General features: G+C 37.4%; 1 protein-coding gene across 1 annotated transcript in view; it reads right to left on the bottom strand.

Annotated features, from left to right (window-relative positions):
* Positions 1–495: 495 nt before the first annotated feature.
* Positions 496–20,464, bottom strand: part of gpc5a (glypican 5a) — a 107,260-nt gene continuing 87,291 nt past the window's right edge. Inside the window, exon 9 of the mRNA XM_053476643.1 lies at positions 496–1,046. Within this exon, the coding sequence (XP_053332618.1) occupies positions 910–1,046 (137 nt within the window). The 3' untranslated portion in view covers positions 496–909. The remainder of the gene's footprint in view (positions 1,047–20,464) is intronic.

The raw sequence follows: 20,464 nt of genomic DNA, 5'->3' as shown, positions 1-20,464 counted from the left end.
TTCCTGTTAACTATAGATGATGTTATTACTGTTTTGTATATTGTACCATGCTAAAATTTTTCAGAATTTATTTCTATATAATAAAATAATTTTTTTGATTACATTATACAACAACAAAAAACACTGAAATTGCTATTAAGACTTAATTATAACTTTTAAATATTTATTAGACTATTTAATAAAATATTACTTATTTAAATATTTATTAAAATTTTCCTTCTCCCAATTTTTGTTTTATTTAGTTGAATTTCGTTTGTTCACTATTTCACATTAAATCTTACCTGATTGATGTTTGCATAATAATAATAATAATAATTATTATTATTATTATTATTATTATTATTATTATTAATAATAATAATATTATTATTATTAGTACCCCCCTGCCCGTTTGTCTATTTCTCTGTAAATACAGGTGATGTGTAAAAATATTAACTCTTTACACTGTTTAGTCTCATTCTTGTAAATATTAATTTAAGAAATAATTAATAATAATATATTTAAAAACAGCAGATGAAATCAGTTAAAATCTGTGTTCCAGAACACTCCCTGTGTTTTCTTTCCTCCATTCTCCTTTTAAATCCCTGTCAGAAGCTGTGGGTCAGCCGTGTGCCCTCCACCTGTCAATCATCCTCCCTCAGGAGCATAGCCCCGCCCCCTTAATCATCACCTGCACCGTTTAAATCTGCCCTCGGCTGAAAGGGAATGTCAGGAACATCTCAGGGTTCTTTACTTTCCACCCTCGTTGACTCCAGAGGGCCCCTAATGCAAAGGAGTTATCGGCACGGAGCAAGTGTTAGAGTTGGCTTGAAAATGTGCCATGGGTTAGAGGAAATATATAATATAAGAAGAGAGAAGAACAAAAGTCTTTACTACATCCACGTTCAGGGGCCGGAGTGTGTTCAGGTGTTACGTCCATACCATGAGCAGTGTGTGCACTGCACTGAGAAGGAACACAGCGCCGTGTGTGATCCTGCAGCCCGAAGCCTGAGTTGTGTGTCCAGCAACTTGTGTGTGTGAGCCATGCTGTGGGTTTTCATTACTCACTGGAAAAAAAAAGAGAGTTGTAATAAGACATAAGTACATATTAAGAACACACTTTAAAAAGGAAAAGCTTCTAGGGAAAAAAAACTTGATTTGAGACACAGCCTAACAACTGATAACTTTAGCTATTCATGAAATCTGTCATTTCGGACACATTTAAGCCTTAAAACATTCTAGTAACCTCCAGCACTGTAATCCTGAAGTCTGTGATTTGGGATGCAGCCTTTGTATGAACTTCATAGGTATGAATTAGGGATGGCGCCAATAAACAGGCCACATACAGAGAACAACACTGACTCGAACTGATGAACTCTAGCATTTAAGATATGGCAGGAATTCATAACTGGCCGGTGTGTTTATTTGGGACTGCGCCTCTGTCTTAATATCCGCTGCATAGTTTCCCATCTCAGTTGCCAAATGTCGGATTATTTTAGCCAACAAACATTAAAGTATTAAATATTTTAAATGTTTTTTTGATGCTCTTATTCTTCAAGAGGATTCTGTACATTCCTAGGACATGGAGAGGCTGAGGTGATTTATTGCAGCCTCTACGGGATGTTTGGATTTATTTTGTGTTCCTGTTCATGGTTTGGAATTTACTGAAAAAAAAGCCTGCCTTGGGAGAATATCACAGCATTTGACACTGGTATGATGAGCTTTACATTGGAATGAGTGCTGCCTTATGCTTAAACATCTGCCATTCTGATTATTCTATTTTTTATAATATAAGATTACTCTTATTAATAAGAGTTTAACTACCTATTTACAATGTGCATTTATGTCAAAATGGGACTTTAAATTATACACAATACCAGAACTCAGTTTTGAAAGTAAAAACTCCCTCTATTTCTCTATATAATCCCCTGCTACGCTAATGCTCTCATCCCAGTGTTTCACTACACAATGCTTGGACACCATTAAGATAGAAAGCTCTCCCAGTATGTCGGAGCCATGATCGGACTCCCATGTAGGAATGGCATTGAGCGAGGTCAGGACTGTATGGGGAATGTGGCAGGAATTTCCACCCGAGTTCCTGTAATATGCAAGTGGTGTTGAATGATTGTGTTCAGTTCCCACAGAAAGCTAAATCTCTTTTACAAGTTGGCGACAAGTTGTTTTTGATTTTACAGTATCGAGGGTTCCACTCACTGAATGTTCACGGGAAGCTCTGAGTCATTCATGGACGTACAGACTTCTTGCACCATTCAAATGTTTTGCTGAGGCTAAGAGACTCTTTGCTGTACTGGAGGGCCAGGGGTAGCTCAGTGGTTAAGGCATTGGACTACGGTTCGGAAGATCCCAGGTTCAAACCCCACAACCACCAAGTTGCCACTGTTGGGCCCTTGAGCAAGACCCTTAACCCTCAACTGCTCAGATGTGTAATGAGATAAAAATGTAAGTCGCTCTGGATAAGAGTGTCTGCCAAATGCCTAAATGTAAATGGAGGTCTATTCCACTATATTGTTCAGGGGGCCACTTTTTTAAGGTAAGGTAGCCCATGAGAAGCTATGGTGTAATAAACCCTATGAATGTTCTTGAAACATTCATAGCTTTATCCTTAACTTTAACTCATAAAGGTTCTAAGTGACATCTTATGAACATCCTGGTACAGTCATGGCCTAATTTCCAAAAATGGAGGTGTGCCTAGGTAGTTCAATATATGTGATGGTACTAGTTAATTTTCAGAGGATTGTTTTTCGTTACTGAAATAAATTTCATTCTACTCAACAGTTTTAATGATTTAATAACTAATCTAATTTCATCTCATATTTCATATTTAACCTGTTCTGAACAAATTAATATGAAACAAATGAAGAAAATATTTCTGTGACATACACTAAATTACCAAAAGAGTGTTAGCACCTTTTAAAACTCATTAAAATGTTAATGGCAGATCTATGAGGTAGAGGAAGATAGTAGAATTAACTTATTTTATACAAAATAATTCCCTCCCACTTATATCACCAAGTGCAATGCAAAGCAGGGATTATGATGTGCGGTTGTTTTTTTAGGAGTTGGGCTCAGCCCCTTAATTCCAGTAAAAGAAACTCATAATGCTTCAGCATACCAAGACATTTTGGACAATATCATGCTCCCAACTTTGTGGGAGCAGTTTGGGGACGGCCCCTTCCTGTTCCAAAACGACTGCGCACCAGTGCACAAAGCAAGGTCCATAAAGACATGAATGAGCGAGTTTGTTGTGGAAGAACTTGACTGGCCTGAACAAAATTAGATAGAAATTAATTTTCAAATACTTAATTAGCGTATTTGAAATGAATTAAAGCGGAGACTGTGAGCCAGGCCTTTTCGTCCAACATCAGTGTCTGACCTCACAAATGCGCTTCTGGTCAAAAGTTCCTGTAAACACACTCCTAAACCTTGTGGAAAACCTTCCCAGAAGAGTTTAAGCTGTTATACTGTAGCTGCAAAGGGTGGGCCAACATCATAATAAAACCCTATGGATTAAGAATTGAACTGTTTGTTGCATGCATGTGAAAAGAGATGAGTGAATACTTTTGGCAATACAATAGGACCTCGGATTGTGAGTAACACGGTTTGTAAGTGTTCCGAAAGACAAGTAGATTTTTAATAAATTTTGACTTGAAAAACGAGCAAGTCTTGGTTTTATGAGTAGCAAGAGTCATGTATCAGACATGCATTTCTTGTTTTGACGCCAAGCGTCACGTGATCACAACTAAGTCAATGTTTTTTTTCTCTTTCTTGCACTGCGGAATTGTGGTTAATCGTCTCCTCTGCTGAGTCTTAGTGCGTGTCTCTTACTGGTACAGTATAATCAACATCCGTGCACACGTGTACTATTTACTATAACACTGTGACCACGTGTGTGCGCATGAAAAATATTTTATTTTGTGTTTGTAAGTGTGTGTGTACAGCGTGCGTGTACTGTACTGTGTAAGTCTCATAAGAGAGGTTAAAGATCCATTTTCTTCCGCTTTGTTTCAGCCTGTCGTTATGTGTGTGCATACGCTTAATGTGCCTGTTAACACACACACTCGCCTTTATACACCCCCGCCCCTTTTGGCTTCACACACACACACACACACACACACAATCTCTGCTCTACACAGAAACACTGCTCTGTCGCGATTCTTCGCAAAGGTGAAGTGCAGGTTCTGTTGTTTGTTTGTATTTACAGCAGTGATTCCATTAGTACGCGAGTGTCATTAGCGATGTTCCTTGCTAATTTTCCGACAAAACCGTCTTTTTGTTAAAGTGTGTGTGTGTGTGTGTGTGTGTGTGTAAAATTCAAATAAGAGAGGAAAAAGAGTTTACTGTGTAATATAAGAAGTGGAGATCGGTGCGGCTAATTCATCCTCTTCATTTACTTTAGATTCATGCACATACACACATATACACACACATATACACACACCAGTGCCTGCGCACATAAACAGAAACACTTCAGCTGTTGGGATTTATTTTTCCTTTTTTTAAAGTTAAAGTGCAGGTTAAATAGTTTTTTTTTACCTAATATTTTGTATTAATTATTTTTATGTATTTATTTTTTGGGGCTGTGGAACGAAAAATTTAAGTTTTTATCATTTTTTATGAGGAAAATTGAATGTGATTTACGAGTGTTTTGAAATACGAGCCCACTTCTGAAATGAACTATGCTCGTAATCCAAGGTTCCACTATATAGTGTATATTACATTGAGCGTTTAACCATAAAATTGTCATGAAAAATAATCATGCGATGACGTTTAAAATGTGTTCTATGTGCTTTATTAGGTCTTTGTTGTTTCCTATAATGTCTTTTAAAGGAGAAATGGGTCTGGGCGCTTATAGGCTAAGTGCTTGGGAGCCGGCCATTTCCCTAAGCTGCTATTCTCATTAGGTATGTACACTTGACACAACATACCACTACATTTTCAGCACTTTTAGTTTGCTTACAATTCAAATATCACAGCAGCATGGTACACATTTTATCTGAACCCAGGCGATAAATTGCATCAAATTTGGGATGCATTGTTTTGAATTGCTTCTGCAGGTTATATTCCTTTGTGAAGGTGTTAAACTCAGTGCCTAGAGAAGATATTTGCTTTTTTCTCAGAAACACATATTTCTCAGTCCAGTCGCTGTTAAGGTGTTGATTTTCTGCATCTACTTTTCTTTCCCTTAGAGTTGATATCATCATTTTTGTGTCATTTGTTGCTCTGTTGGGGTTGATATTCACAAAGACGCCATCATGCCGTTCTACTGCTTCTCCTTTGCATTTCACTACCTACTGCAAAAAATGTCCATCAGTACTTGGGTCATGGTTGGTGTTCTGGGTGAAAAGCTTTAGTGAGCAGGAGCGAGCCCATAGCCTGCAACCTGAATAGGCTACACATACTTAGCTTAAAGTCTTCTGTAAACAGCAAGCAGTTTTACACCTTCATTCAAGAGTAATTTCATGACAAGTTCCAGATTTACTTGAACAGCCCTTAAATAATGCTAGCTTCAGTGGTGGAATGTTAACTTTAATGCTAGTTTGTATGTTAGCATTTGTGTTAGCATATTACAGTAAATATGAGGTTAGTTTGTGTTAGCAAGTTTATCATAAAATTTGTTAATTTGTTACCATTTTAACTCTAATGCCAGTTTGATTGTTGGCATAATAATTACAATGCTAGTTTTTTTTTTTTTAGCTCAATTACAATAATGCTAGTTTGTGTTATCATAGAAGCTATCATATGAACTATAATGCTAGTTTGTATTAGCATAATAGCTGGTGATAGTTTGTGTTAGCAAATTTATTATAACATTACTTCATTTGTTAGCATATTAACTCTGAAGCTAATTTGAGTGTTAGAATAAAAATTACAATGCTAGGTTGTGTTATCATATGAACTGTAATGCTAGATATTTTAGCTTAATAACTATAATGCAAGTTTGTGTTATCATACGAGCTATAATGCTAGTTTTTTAGCACATAATGCTAGTATTTTCAGCATTATAAAAAACACTATTATAGTGTTTTACTACATTATAGTAGTATAACACTATGTTAGCATATTAATTTTAATGCTAGTTTGTGGTATCATGAACTATAATACTAGCTTATGTGCTATATCATTTTAAGTCTAGTGCTCTAAGGTTTGTGTTATTATGTTAACTATAATGCTATCTTGTGTGTTAGCATACTAACTCTAGGGCTATTTTGTGTGTTAGAATATGAACCACAATGCTAGTTTTCTTTTTTTTAGCTTAGTAACTATAATGCTACCTTGTGTTATCATATGAACTGTAATGCTGTATACTTTTTTAACGTAATAACTATAATGCAACTGGAATTTGTATGCTAGCATATTGACCAACCCTAGTTTTTCTGTTAGAATATTACTTCTAGTACTAGTTTGTGCAGTTCACTAGAATGCTAGTTCATTTTTTTTAGCGAGTTCACTTCATGGTAACATCGATGAGTCTGTTCATCATGATGCTGAAAACAGAAAGGTGCGTGTGTGTGTTCCATTTAGCACTATTGATCCCTCGCCCTCACCTTGGAGCTTCTGACAGCCAGATTTGAAAGCACGCTGCGACCAAAGCGAGTGTGGGATATTTATTCCGCTCCGCAGAATTGATCTCGAGGCAGTTTGGGATTGAAACGCAGCTGTCTGAATCATGCCCACAAAAGGAAAAACAATTAAAGACGAATGGCGTGGAGAGAGGTGTGATTACACGCTGAGTATCACATCAACAACACACGGCTAAAATAACAGACAAGTGGGGAAGAGACGATGTGCCTGTGTTTTGACACAATTCAATCATGGCTGTTTGTTTATCACGCTAATTTGGCACATGAGAAAGGGGCAGGGCCTTTGGTTAAACTCCACCAATCAGTGAAATCTCTGGGTATGTAAATATTTTTTTTAATTAAAATAGGTGCTTATGTTAGCAAGCTATTTAACTGATTTCAGCATTTCAAATAAAATAAAATAAAACTTGTTTTATTTTGTTGTGTAAGTACTTGGATTAACTTTTGATGTAATGAGTAACATAACATATCAGGTCCGCAATTTAAGTACTCAGTTATTTAGTTCAATTTTCAAATATGCAATCTGTTATTTTTAAACAACCAATTTCTGTACTTTTGGTCACAAAAACAGAAATATGCAATGAAATTAGCATGGCTGCCAGCACTGGTTGCAGGACAGCATTCACATTCCTAAATTCAAGTATCGTTAGATATTAGGTGAAGCGGAAAAGATCAGTACGAAGATGCTTCTTGTTGCCAAATTGTTGGACAAAATGGCAGCCATGCTAGCTATGTTTATACCTGCTTCCATGCTAGCTGTATTATAGCTAATATTGGAATGTAACTGTACAATCCCTTAATATGAAAATTAGCTAGCTAACAAGTATTGTGTGCATATGTGTATACTATAAGTAGTACAGCTAGCCAGCTAGCCGGCTCCCCAGCGCGGTACCTGCTCAGCGACGGTGGTCTTACCTGTCCGGCACAACCCTGTGTGCCTCTGATGAAACCGCACCTGCTGAGGAAAGACCCACGGATCTGCGATATTCACCAAGACGACAAATAAAGCCTGAGCTTTTGTTGCACGTAGCGTGTTCACAAAGAACTGCATACTTTGCTGATTTAAATAAGGTTTTTTATTAAAGAACTGTTAAAGACTTGTGACACCAGCTTCCCTTGTGTTCTGTCCATACGCCAGACCCCGTTATAGTTACACCCATCCTATTTTAAAGCATTAAGATATTATCTCTAGCTAAATACTTATAGCTAATGATTCCACTAGCAGACTATGATTTGTAATTCTGTTAGTTAGGTTGCTAAAATACAATATCTCCATTCACCCTTTAGCTGAACAGCTTGACATACTGTAGGTGTTAGTAGAGAGTACTATGCGAGATCATTAAATGAAAGATTGAAGTTAGCTACGATTAAATACACCTATAGTGCTAGCTAACAACTATGTTTTATGCTAAATGCTGCATAAAAAAGAGGTAATCTCTAAAGGGGAGTGCTGCCTGTGCTCATAAGCATGTCACCTTAAATCACATTTGCATAATGAATCAAGGTTCTTGTGTTCCTTTTCAGCATTAACCTCTCATTAGCATTTTTTATTGGCGACTTTTGGTTTGGCGGGCACTCTTGTTTAAGATTCGTCCGACAACGTGCCGATATTCTCAATCCCCTGATTTAGAAGCAACGCGGCGGGAATATAGGCGATTAATATTCAAATTAGCGCACAAAACAGCAGCTCGTTTCATTTCCACCCCAAAATAATGAAGTGCAGAACGGAAAAAGAAAAAGCAGGAATTTCCCACTGAGGGGCAATTAAATCAGAGTAATATTATGCACGAGTTGGGCGTGATTACATTGCAAATCGTAAATAATCATTAGAACAAATTATAGAGTTGCGCTTTGAAATTACACACCCAGCTCTAGCGAGAACATGACGCATCTACAGCCTGATAACAGGGTGGCATGGTGTAACATGAACTGTAATAAAAATAGAGTCATACAGAGGCACACAGTGCTCTCATACACACTCACACACCCTCTAGCATCCTATATCGATGTATTTTTATCGTGACTTATTATTATTATTATTATTATGAACCATCCGCTTTAAGGTGTTGCCCTGTATTATATTCAGGTGTGTGTGGGCACGCACACACGCACTTCCTGACTTTTTACCTCAGGCTTATTTTAACGATGGCCTGTAGGCTTTAACCAATGAAGATGTTACCTAGTTCGAGACGAGACTCCTGAGTACAACTAAGATCCAACAAGAAACTCAGGACTCAACAAGAACACTAAAGTAACCAGTTTTCAGATTTGGACTAAACTTTAAAGCTGGGAACTCTGGACCAGGACATTAGAACTCCAGATTCCAGATTCAAATCAGACACTAGGGTGAGTGGCTCTTGGTTCATCTTGAATAAGAATAGCATCTCCGCGCATTAAAGTGCAACATTCCTGAATGATGACATAGTGTGGGACCCAAGTCCTTTGAATTATACAGATTTAGAGGCTTCGGAGTTAATATAGACATATCTATCACCTAAGGCCTCAGAAACTAGACGTAGGGACTCTAGTAAATCTAGAGCTAGGTATCCTAAACTTAACTTGGTTTTAGGGACTCTAGATATGACTTGAATACTTGAGCTGAAAACAAATAAGACTTAAAAACACAGAAATCAACAAGGATTGTTTTAGTAATTCGAGCAAAAAACACCAGACTAAGAATGTACACCTGGGAACTCTGGACTAGGACTAGGACTTGAGACTCAAGACTCAATACTAACAAAGCCAGAGACTCTTGGTTGAAATTGATTAAGCCTAGGACCTCTAGAAATTCATGTGTAGGTTTCTGAAATAAAATCTGCCCCTAGAGCATGCAAATCCTGGTTTGACAATGTCTCTTTAGATTCCATGTTTAGTATACTGTAGGAGTCTAGAGCTAGGAACTCTAGATAAGGGTTAGGAGACTAGAGAATTAGAAGTAGATAACACGGAACTGACAAGGACTATATAACCAGAGGTCTTGGACTTGATACAAGCTACTGTATAGCTTGGCACACTTGATTCTAGAGCTAAACCTAAAAAAAAAATGGATCTTGACCAAGGATGCAAAGCTCAGGACTCCACATTTGACCAGGATTCTAGAACTGGAGACTCATTACTCAAGACAGAACATAAAACAAGTGATTCTCACAAGCCTAAATAATGTCATGAAGTTAGGGACATTGCCTCAAATCTGTATCTGTATCTAGTATGATGCAGATAAAGAATGTCATTGTGTGTAAATAATGAAGAATTTCTCATCATAACTACATTTTTTCCTACTGCCTTAAAGCCAAAACACAAGACAAGGCCACTTTCACTATGCAGCTCCTTTAATGATGCTTTGTCCCCTTCATTTTGATAAAAGGTAGCTGGTGCAGAGATTAAAGACCTGGTTAGGACAATGTAGCAGAACACATTGAATTCAGTTTATGGTGCGACACACACACACACACACACACACACAGAGCAGCTGCCTAGGTGTGTGTGTGTGTGTGTGTGTGTGTGTGGACACACTCAGCAGCAGTGAGAATGTGCCGTGAAATGAGTCTCTCTGATATTTAATTAAAGTGTGTGTGTGTGTGTGTGTGTGTGTGTGTGTGGGGTGGACTACTCACACCCTTCATTTAATATGAAAGAAACTAGAGTGTGTGAAAGCAAAGGAAGGCCAGATGTCATCCTGTGTTTATCTTTAAATACTTTTAAGTTTTGTCTGTGTGAGCATGTCCAGTTTTTCTTAAATATTTACAAGTTAAATATTTAAACACATTTGGTTAAAGTGGTGTCTGTGTTAATGTTTCAGCACCTGATGTGTGTCCACCAAAAAAAGGAGGGGGGGGGGATTTGTGAGAGGGATAACTCAAGAACTCTCCAGGGTTCTATATATGTGAAGCGTGAAACACACACAGACAATTAAAAAAAAAAAAAAAAAAAGAGGCTGTGTTAGAATTGTAATAATGACTGTACAGGTTTGACGCGAAGCTGCTGACTGGCCGGCTGCTGGAACGGACATCATGACATCATAATCTGTCAAATGAAATTGTCCAATATTGCATCATCATGTTTGGGTGGAAAAGTTTCAATGTTTACTCAGAAATATTTCAGCTGAAAAGCTACAAGTTCAAAAAGAAGAAGTAGAACAACAAGAAGAAAAATGAGGGTTATACAGAGCAGTGCATGGATGGAGGTGGAGGTCAGTAACCCTGTTAGGGTGGATACAGTATAATCACAAAATAATTTTTTACAATAAGTATTTAATATGAAGTAATTTATACTTCAAATCCAACTGGATCTGGCTGGCCAAATAATCAAAAAGATGTCTGTGGTACTCTGGTGTCACTCGATCAGTCCATGCCTGCTTAATTGCTTCACAAAGATCGCAAAGGCATCAAAGATCGGTTTCTTAACCGCTCTTCTGCCTTCTTCACCACTATCCAACAGTTTTCCACCCGGTTTATTTCTGGAGATGACCCAGGCCATGGCTTCATAAGCTGAATATCATATATGTCTTAATATTTTTGGCCCCCAGTGTAAGATCAGGGCTGTTTTTGAGGTTTTTCCAGCTCACCACCAAGTTTATTCATAATTAATTAGTTAACCATAAATAAATTCTCTCAGAGATAAGCTCATATTTCGCTGATCAACTCGCTGTGTCCTCTGTCATTTTCTGTTAACTTTAATAGGATGATACTTTTAATAATTAATATTGTCATATTTATGGATTTAATATCACATGAAGGCATCCCATAGTTTTTCAAGTGAATTAACATTACAAAAGAAACAAAAGTGTGCATCACTAAGACAATAAAACACACAATTCTATTAGTCAACTGAGAACCAAAGGCACATATCCAAGCGATGCGCATTTTCTCTACAAGTTGTCTAATGAATCCTAACTGCTGCTAGTTAGCGCTCTGACAATCTCATCCATCCGTTATGGACGCGGCCATAAAAATCAATATTCACCCAAACAATGAGGCTGCTAAAGGAAACACACTGGCGTGTCCGTGATGAATCACTATGGCCTTGTCAGATTTATCAGACCATTTCAGAAAAACAAGCAACACAGCCTTCAGTGAGCTGTGTGTGTGTCTGTGTAGTGTTCCCAGGCTTCTTTTCTCCTTTTTTGCAAGCTGTAATTTATACGTGTCGCCAGCCACGATGGGATCTAAACAGAGTTATTAAAATATTTGGAGCGAGGCTGCCGTTCTCCATCATCTGACATTTTCAGCGTGAGAAAGACAAGAGAGTCTGGCTGCTGCCCAAATACAGAGCCTCAGGCTCCTTTCCCTGTAAAGGGTGCCGAGGAGGAGGAGAGTGACGGAGCGTAGCCTGCGAGATGGCCAAACGCTGACCTTCAAGGTGAAATGCTTGATGAATAAATGAAAAAGATTGGAAAAGAGAGAATGAACCAAAATCTAGACAAAAATAATCTGGTGGTATAAAGGTAAATAATGCTACGAAAAGCAAAATGCTGAAGGGTAACAATAAGGAATATAATATATGTTATCGGGAACCCAAAAGTCCTGGTTTGACTTGAACATCCTACAGAAGTTTAAAGTCAAAACCGGGATTTTTCTTCCCATTTAGTCATAACATAATAACCACCCTTTAATATTGAGCAGGTCCTGTTCTGAAACCAAAACAGCGAGACATTGTGAATGGTCTACATGGGTCAAATCTACATGGGTCAGCCTTTATTACATTTACATTTACATTTGGGCATTTGGCAGATGCTCTTATCCAGAGCGACTTACATTTTTATCGCATTATACATCTGAGCAATGAGGGTTAAGGGCCTTGCTCAAGGGCCCAACAGTGGCAACTTGGTGGTTGTGGGGTTTAAACCTGGGATCTTCCGAACCGTAGTCCAATGCCTTAACCACTGAGCTACCCCTCAAAGGGTTGGATGACAGCATGGCAAACTCATGGCATTCTCCCACCAGATTCACAAAGCAGTCAACTGGAATGGTTGACAGTTCAACTGTGACATTTATTGCCGATCACTTCTTAATGTGCTTTACACTTTAGGTCAATTGCCCTTGCAGAGGAAAAGTGAGGACAAAGACAAAAACCCCAATTACTGCGACTACAACTACTGTATGAATCCATATTGTGGCAAGAAATCACTCGGTTAAGTAAAAGAAAAGACAGTCATAAATGCTTCTCACAGTTCATGCAGAAGATATACAGTATGTTAACATCCACTGTTCAGATGAGAATGTGAGAGGCCTTCATGGTCAACTGGAGCAAATTGCCATTAGTTCAGAAGAACTACAAGCATAAGAGACTTGCTTGGGCAAAGAAACATAAGGAATGGACATTAGATCAGTGGGAAACTGTCCTTTGGTCTGATGAGTCCAAATTTGGTTTAAACCGGCATATCTAAGTTAGACATAGAAAGGATGTACAGACGGTTCCCGAACGTGTGGCTCCCACTGTGCTTTGTGGGTGACACTGTTAGAGACTTAGTCAAAATTGAAGGCACTCTTAACCAGCATGGCAACCACAGCATTTTGCAGCAACATGCTATCCGATCCTGTTTTCCAACAGGTCAATGACCCCAAACACACCTCTAGGTTATGTAAGTGATATTTGTCAAGAAAGGAGAGTAATGGAGTGCTAATCACCTGATCTTAATCCAGTTGAGATGGTTTGGGATGAGTTGGACCAGAGCCAACAAGTACTCAACACCTCTGGGAACTCCTTCAAGATTTTTGAAAATTATTCCAGATAATGTTCTCATGAGGCTGACTGAATGAATAGCAAGAGTGTAAAAAGCTGTTTATAAACACACCTACTTATTCAATGTTTTTTTTTTTACTGTTCTTTATATGGTTATTTTTTAAAAGTTAGTGTCCCCTCCTTTAATGTTATAATTTTTTTGTGCAAAAACATACTAAAATGATCTGCTCATAGCGGGTTTAGGGATTAGGAAAATACATCTTCAGAAAAATAATACATACAACTATTTTCTTTATCTCATAATTAATTTAAACAAAAAATGAAGCCAAAATATAAATCTTGCGGGCAATACCAAGCACACAATGATAGTTTATGTGTGACAATTAGGGATGCACTAACTGTTTGGCAACCGAAATTATTCGTCCGAAAATAGGCAAAAAAGCACTTTCGGTGTTCGACCGAATAAGTAAAAAGGCCGAATAAATTTTGCAGAACAATGACGTTTTTGATGGCGCGATCAAATAGTAACCCGCGCAGAGTGAGAGGCGCGCGCTTTATGCAGCAAACATGTCAGCAGTGTGGAAGCCCTTTAAAGTGTCAGAGAAAGAGGCAAAAACGGCCGTTTGCAGACACTGTTCTGCTGAATTGTCCAGAGGGGGTGCATCTGCAAAAACGTACAGCACTTTAAGTTTAATTTATCACTTAAAAACAAGACACCCCGAACATCATGCAAAGTATGAGAAAGACACGGCGGCAGCTACGGCAACAGCAGCAGCGAATCCACATTTTTTGCACTATTTAATGCACATTTGTTGTAGACATACAGAGTTACATTATTTCAACAGTCAGTTATAGCCCTAACATAGGCTATTCAAGAAGGGGGGCTTCAAAGATGGCCAAATAAAAATATTTTTTTATTTTACTAATTTATTTATTTTAAGTTATATTGTGCTTTGTTTGTATAATATCTGCTGAAATGTTAAAAAAAAAAAAATTTTGTGTTAAATAAATATATTAAAATTGTATTTTTGTTATTTGATTTATTTTTCTGAAAAGCAACACAAAATAGTAAAAAGCAAATTTTTACTATTTAATAAATAATTAATATAAATTGGCGAAATAAATGAAAAAAAAAAGCGAAACACCGCGTTCGGTATTCGGCCTTCGGCCAAGCATTTCATTATTGTTCGGCTTCGGCCAAGATTTTTATTTCGGTGCATCCCTAGTGACAATAGTTTATAGATCCACCTTTAGCGGGAATTACTTGAAATTTAAAATAATTTCCTGTATGACTACTGTATATTAGTCCGTTCTGGAATAGTTCTTGCAGGAACATTATTGTAAAGTTCATTTGCAAAAGCCATCAAGCACCATGAGGAAACTTGTTCTCATGAAGACCATCCTAGAAAAGGAAGACCAAAAGTTACTTCTGCTGCAGAGTTACCAGCTACAGAAATCAATTAACAGCAGCACAGATCACAGCCGTTATGAAGGCTTTGTGGAGCATAAGTAGCAAACAGATCTCAATATTAACTGTTCAAAGTGGATTATTGCATACTTTGGATGCCTTCAGAATTGTGTAAAAAGGTAAAAAGTAAAATTAGAAAATCAACAAAGACCATGGAGTTAAAAGGTGTGTCCAAAAGTTTGACTGTATATACAATTTAATATATGACCCTAAAAGGTAAATATAAAAATTCAACTAAGATCATAACTAGAATTAAAGAAAGCCTAGTACTTGGAAAAATAAATAAAATGAACTGAATAAAGCTAGTTGAGAGCCTTTAATCTTAAATTAAATGGAAGATCATTTTAGTCAACCAAGTCAAAATCTATTTTTATAGATTATCTAATGTTAGATAGCAACATATTATACCCATCTGTTAGCAAACCAAATGCAATCCATGGCAAAGACTTCTTGTTAAGTCAGATATGTTTTGTAAAACAGGGCATGGTGGCACATACCTATATGTATACATTATCACTGATTAGCTAATTAGCTGAAAGTGATCAGGTGAAAATCAACAGTAAAGTAATGAAAGGCAGGAAAAGCAAGGTAAATAAACGAATAGGACGGATGAAAAAATACAGACGGGGGCAGTTTCAGTAATTAACGCATTCTCGTTGAGGAGATCAGAGCACTGTGATTTAATTAGCTGAACATATGGACACAGCGTGTGTTAGCTGATAAATAAACATGTGGCAGTGTTGTGAAGGACGAAGCGCCTCACGCGGGGAGGTATCTATCGCTATGACTGAACCGAAGAGATTACTTTACACCGAACTATGCTATTCAGAGTGAGAGTAATAGCTGAAAAAAAAATATCATGAATGTCACGCACTGTCACACAAGCATAAGTTTTTTAAAACTAGCTTGTGGTAAAAAATGAGGTTGTTAATGAAGTAAATTAGATAAACTTAAAGTCACATTTTTAAAAGAAAAGCCTCTACAGTCAAGCAATTGTTATTGTTTTTGGAGGGGAAAAATAACCTTAAAAATCTTAGAATGAATAATATGGCATGGACTAGCTCAGGACCGCTGGTGCCAAGAACATTTGCTCATTCATGAGGTAATTACACCCACCACATTAAAAGAATGCAAATAATAATAAGTCAAATGATAAATAACACAGAATTAAGCATACATTTCAAATGAAAGCTGAACAATAGCCAAAACGGTGGGGGTATTTAAAAGAACCATATTAAAGTACAGTACATACAACGTAGCATTATTCGGTTAGCAAAAGAAGTAAAAAGCTAGGACGTATTTAAAGCTAACTCTACAAAATTAGTCTTTAAAATATGAAGCAAAAGTTGTGTGCACTAAAATATCAACATTAAGTTAGTGTTAGTACTTATCAATGAAGGGACAATTAGGATGCTAGCTCTGTAGTTAAACGCAATCACGTCTGCTTGAAATGAGGGTTTAAAAATATTATTGTTGAAATTATTGCAAAATGCTAAAATATTTAAGCAGGTAAAAGGGACCAGATAGATAGATAGATGGATGGATGGATGGAAGGATGGATAGATGGGTGGATGGATGGATGGATGGATGGATGGGTGGGTGGATGGATGGATGGATGGATGGATGGGTGGATAGATGGATGGATAGATAGATAGATAGATAGATAGATAGATGGGTGGGTGGATAGATGAATGGATGGATGGATGGATGGATGGATGGATAGATAGATAGATAGATAGATAGATAGATAGATAGATAGATAGATAAAAGGTAGCACATATAGCTAAAATGATCAATGTAGCTACACGTAAATGGCTAGGTATATACCCTTTATTGCACTTTGCTAAACATGTTCAATAAATGCATATTATAATTTTAAGTCAAAAGATAAATTATATAGAATTCAACTCATGTTTTTACTGGAAAATTGGACATGAGCCAAAACAAAGGGTTATAGACATAATGACAATAAGTTAACGTAAGCAGTTAGAATAAAATAGTACAAGCCTATAAAGTGCAACCTAAATAGCTATATAGCTATATCATAGCTAGTTCACTAGTAAGGTACTATCACTGTGTGATATGAGGTAAACAAACAAATTGAATGAAGAATTGTCTCCCCAAATATATGGGTGTGTGCTTTCATGCACACACTCCATTTTTACTAACTTCATCTTTTCCAGTAAACATGGCTGCCGCTGACAGCACAATGGATGTGAGCTCGAAATCACCAATAACGAATGGTCACACTGTGACCGCACATTAGAAACGGATCAATAGAAGAATGGAGGTATGAAGGAGAGAGAGGGGAAAAAAAGGCCTGTCTAAAATCAATAGCGAGCTAATCCGTGAAAGGAAGCGAGATGCTAATGGACGGCCATTTATTCCCCCGTACCCGCAGAACCACAGATCCGATGCTTAATAGCGTGCGGCCAGATAATTAGCACTGGCAATTAACATCAGAGGACAGGCTGTGATGGATGTGGAATGTGTGATGAATCGGATCAGTGTAAACGCTTGCTCCCGTCACACACTCCGATGGAGCAAAAATGGAGGGAAAAAGTAATAACACCAACACAGGAAACACAAAATTAATTCGGGTGTGTATTATGACAAGATAATGTCGCGGCCACGTCCCAAACTGCTGTACTGTGTTATACTGTATACTGTAGTGTGACAAAACGGTTGCCTTAGTTACTGGATGTGGTACATCATATTTATTACAGAGGTAGGGTCCTACGTTAGAAGAGGGGAAAAAAAAAAAAAGGATTTTCAGCCTGTGCAGTTGAATCAGCACTGGATGCTTTTAAAAATGCACATGTAATTACAGTATCTACCTATTGCTACTGTTAATTAACACACACACACACACACAACCCTAGTATAAATTAACCCATACATCACGTTGTTACTCTAGCATTAATTAGCACAGTGCCATCTTGGCTTTCCTTATTCTCATTCAAGCTCTACTTCTTTCACTAATTCTTAACCTATTCTTAGTTCTTCTGGTTCTTCTTGTGGTTCTGAACTAGTTCTATTACCTATTCTTGTCCTAGTCCTTGGTTAGTGTTCTAGTTTTAACTTTCAAACCTTTTTTTTTTCCATTCTGGTCACACTGGTAGGTCAGATTCTTATTTCTAAGAAATCTATTTCTTTTTAGTCCCTATTTTTGACATAATTTTAAATTTACCTTATGGAGTTTGTTGAAGATTGGAATATTCTCAAACTTTTTCCGGGTCTGGTTTCTAGTGGAACCTTGGATTACGAGCATAATTCATTCCAGATGTGGGCTCGTATTCCAAAACACTCGTAAAATCAATTTCCTTATAAGAAATAATGGAGAGTCAAATTATTTGTTAAAAAAAATTATTTGCTCCCCCCCCCCCCAAAAAAAATACATAAAAATAATTAATTCAAAATGTGAAGTTAAAATAAAACAATCTGCACTTTATTTTTTAAAAAAGTCAAAATAAATCCCGACAGATAAGTGTTTCTGTTTATGCGCGCAGGCGGTGTGCACGTGTGTGAATCTAAAGTAAAAGGAGAGGACGAATCAGCCCCTCCCATCACTCCCCTCTCATCTTACACAGTAAATTTTCTCCTCTTTTATTTGAATTTCACACAAACACACGCACACATTAACGGAAATGTGTTTTGTCTGAAAAATTAGCAAGGAACGTCGCTAATAACGTAATAACGTGTGCGTGATTCCATACTCACGGAATCACTGCTGTAAAGTAAAAATAAATCAAATGAACCTGCACTTTACCTTTAAAAAGAATCACGACAGACCAGTGTTTCTGTGCAGAGCAGAGAGAAAGTGTGTGTGTGTCTGTGTGTGTGTGTGTGTGTGTGTGTGTGAAGCAGAGGGGCCTGGGGTATAAAAGTGAAAGTGTGTGTGTGAAGGGGCACGGTGTCAAACTACGCGCGTACACACACACACGACAGGCTGAAACAGAAAGGGGGGAAATGGATCTTTAACCTCTTTAATGAGACTTTTTTGGCTTTACACGCGCACACACGTGTGTTATAATAAACAGTACATACACATACGTACACACTCTTACAAACAAAAAATAAAATATGTTTTACGCGCACACTTGGTCACAGTGTTATAGTAAACAGTACACACGTGCACGGATGTTTATTATACCAGTGAGAGTCGCGCACTAAGACCCAGCAGGGAAGACGATTACCCACAGTTCTGCAGCGAGAGAGAAAAAACATTGGCTCAGTTGTGATCACGTGACGCTCGGCGTCAAAATGAGAAGCAAATGCGTGGCGTGATACATGATATTCGGTACTCGTAAACCAAGACTTGCACATTTTTCAAGTCAAAATGTATTAATCTTTGCTTGTTCTGCGGAACGCTTGCTAACCGCGTTACTCGCAATCTGAGGTTCCACTGTACTCAACATGGTCCTAGATTGTGTTTTGCTACATCTTGATCTTATTAAAAATATGGCTTTGATTACAGTTCTACTTCTTTTTTTCTTGCTCTGATTTGGGTTTTCATTCTAGATTTTGTTCCCTTGCATATTCTTTACTTTGGTTAATTTTAGTTTATTAAGTAGTTTTGGTTTTGTTCCAATCCCTTTAAGGATTTATATTTGTGTTTATGGATGATGTTCAAGCTTGGGTTCTTCTTGAGCTTATGGAGTTTTAGTTCTCATTCTTCTTTTGGTCTCATTATAAATTAGCATCTGGTTATGATTTGTATGTTTGTAGTTTCCTTCTACTCTAGTCTGTATGCAGCTTTTGGTTATCTTTTACTCTGAATCTGGGTCATTCTGTAGTTTATTTCCACTTCTTCTGTTTTAATCCTTTAAGCTGTGTTCTTGGTCTAATTTCCTTTCCAGTTCTGCTTTCGGGTTTTGCTTCTGGTTCTTTTTGTGTTTAAGACCTGGATTCTGGTAATTGTTCTAGTTTCTGATTCCAGGTATTTTTGGAGTAGTTCAGGGGTTCAAGGTATAGATCTCACGTCGAGTGCAATAGACGATAGAAGTATATGTTTTTCTTTCTAGTTTTTTTTGTTTTCAGATCTTTTCCTAATTATGGTTTTGTTTCTTGTTTTTATATTTTAATAAAGATTTATAGCGACCAACAAAAAAAATAACAACATTACAAAAATGTGAAAAACGTCAAGGCAGGGGAAGACTTGTACACAACAGCACACCAAAGCTGTGGGTTTGCTGACTTAACACTGCTCCTCCATGTCAAAGCTGCTATGGAACCATTCTTGACGTTCCCTTACAGACGAGGGCAGATTTAAACAGTGTAGGTGATGATTAAAGGGGCGGGACTATGCTCCTGGGGGAGGATGATTGACAGCTAGAGGGCACACTGCAGCACACACTGGACCTGCAGCTTCTGACAGGCCTTTAATGGAGGAAACGAAAAATGGAGGAGAAAATAGAGAGAACTGAAAACAATAGTTCTCTATCTGGTTCTTCTTGAGGAATTGATCCTGTGTTTGGTTGTTGCTCAAGTTCTGACATTCTGCCCTGTTTCCTTATTTTTATTGATTCTTTTTTCATAGAAATTTTATTGGATCTGGTCATTTGTCTGGTTATAATTATGGTTCTACATTAGTAATTTATCTTCTCATGCTTGTAATTCTGGTTCTTGCTCTGATGTATTTTCCTGTTATTGATTCCATTTCATCTTTATGTTTTGATTGTGCTTCTTGTTTTAGTTCCAGATTCTAGCACTATACCTAATTAGGTTTCTAGAT

Source organism: Clarias gariepinus, chromosome 18 (assembly GCF_024256425.1).
Source record: "Clarias gariepinus isolate MV-2021 ecotype Netherlands chromosome 18, CGAR_prim_01v2, whole genome shotgun sequence".
NCBI classification, from domain to species: Eukaryota; Metazoa; Chordata; class Actinopteri; order Siluriformes; family Clariidae; genus Clarias; species Clarias gariepinus.
This window is presented reverse-complemented; position numbering and strand designations above follow the sequence as displayed.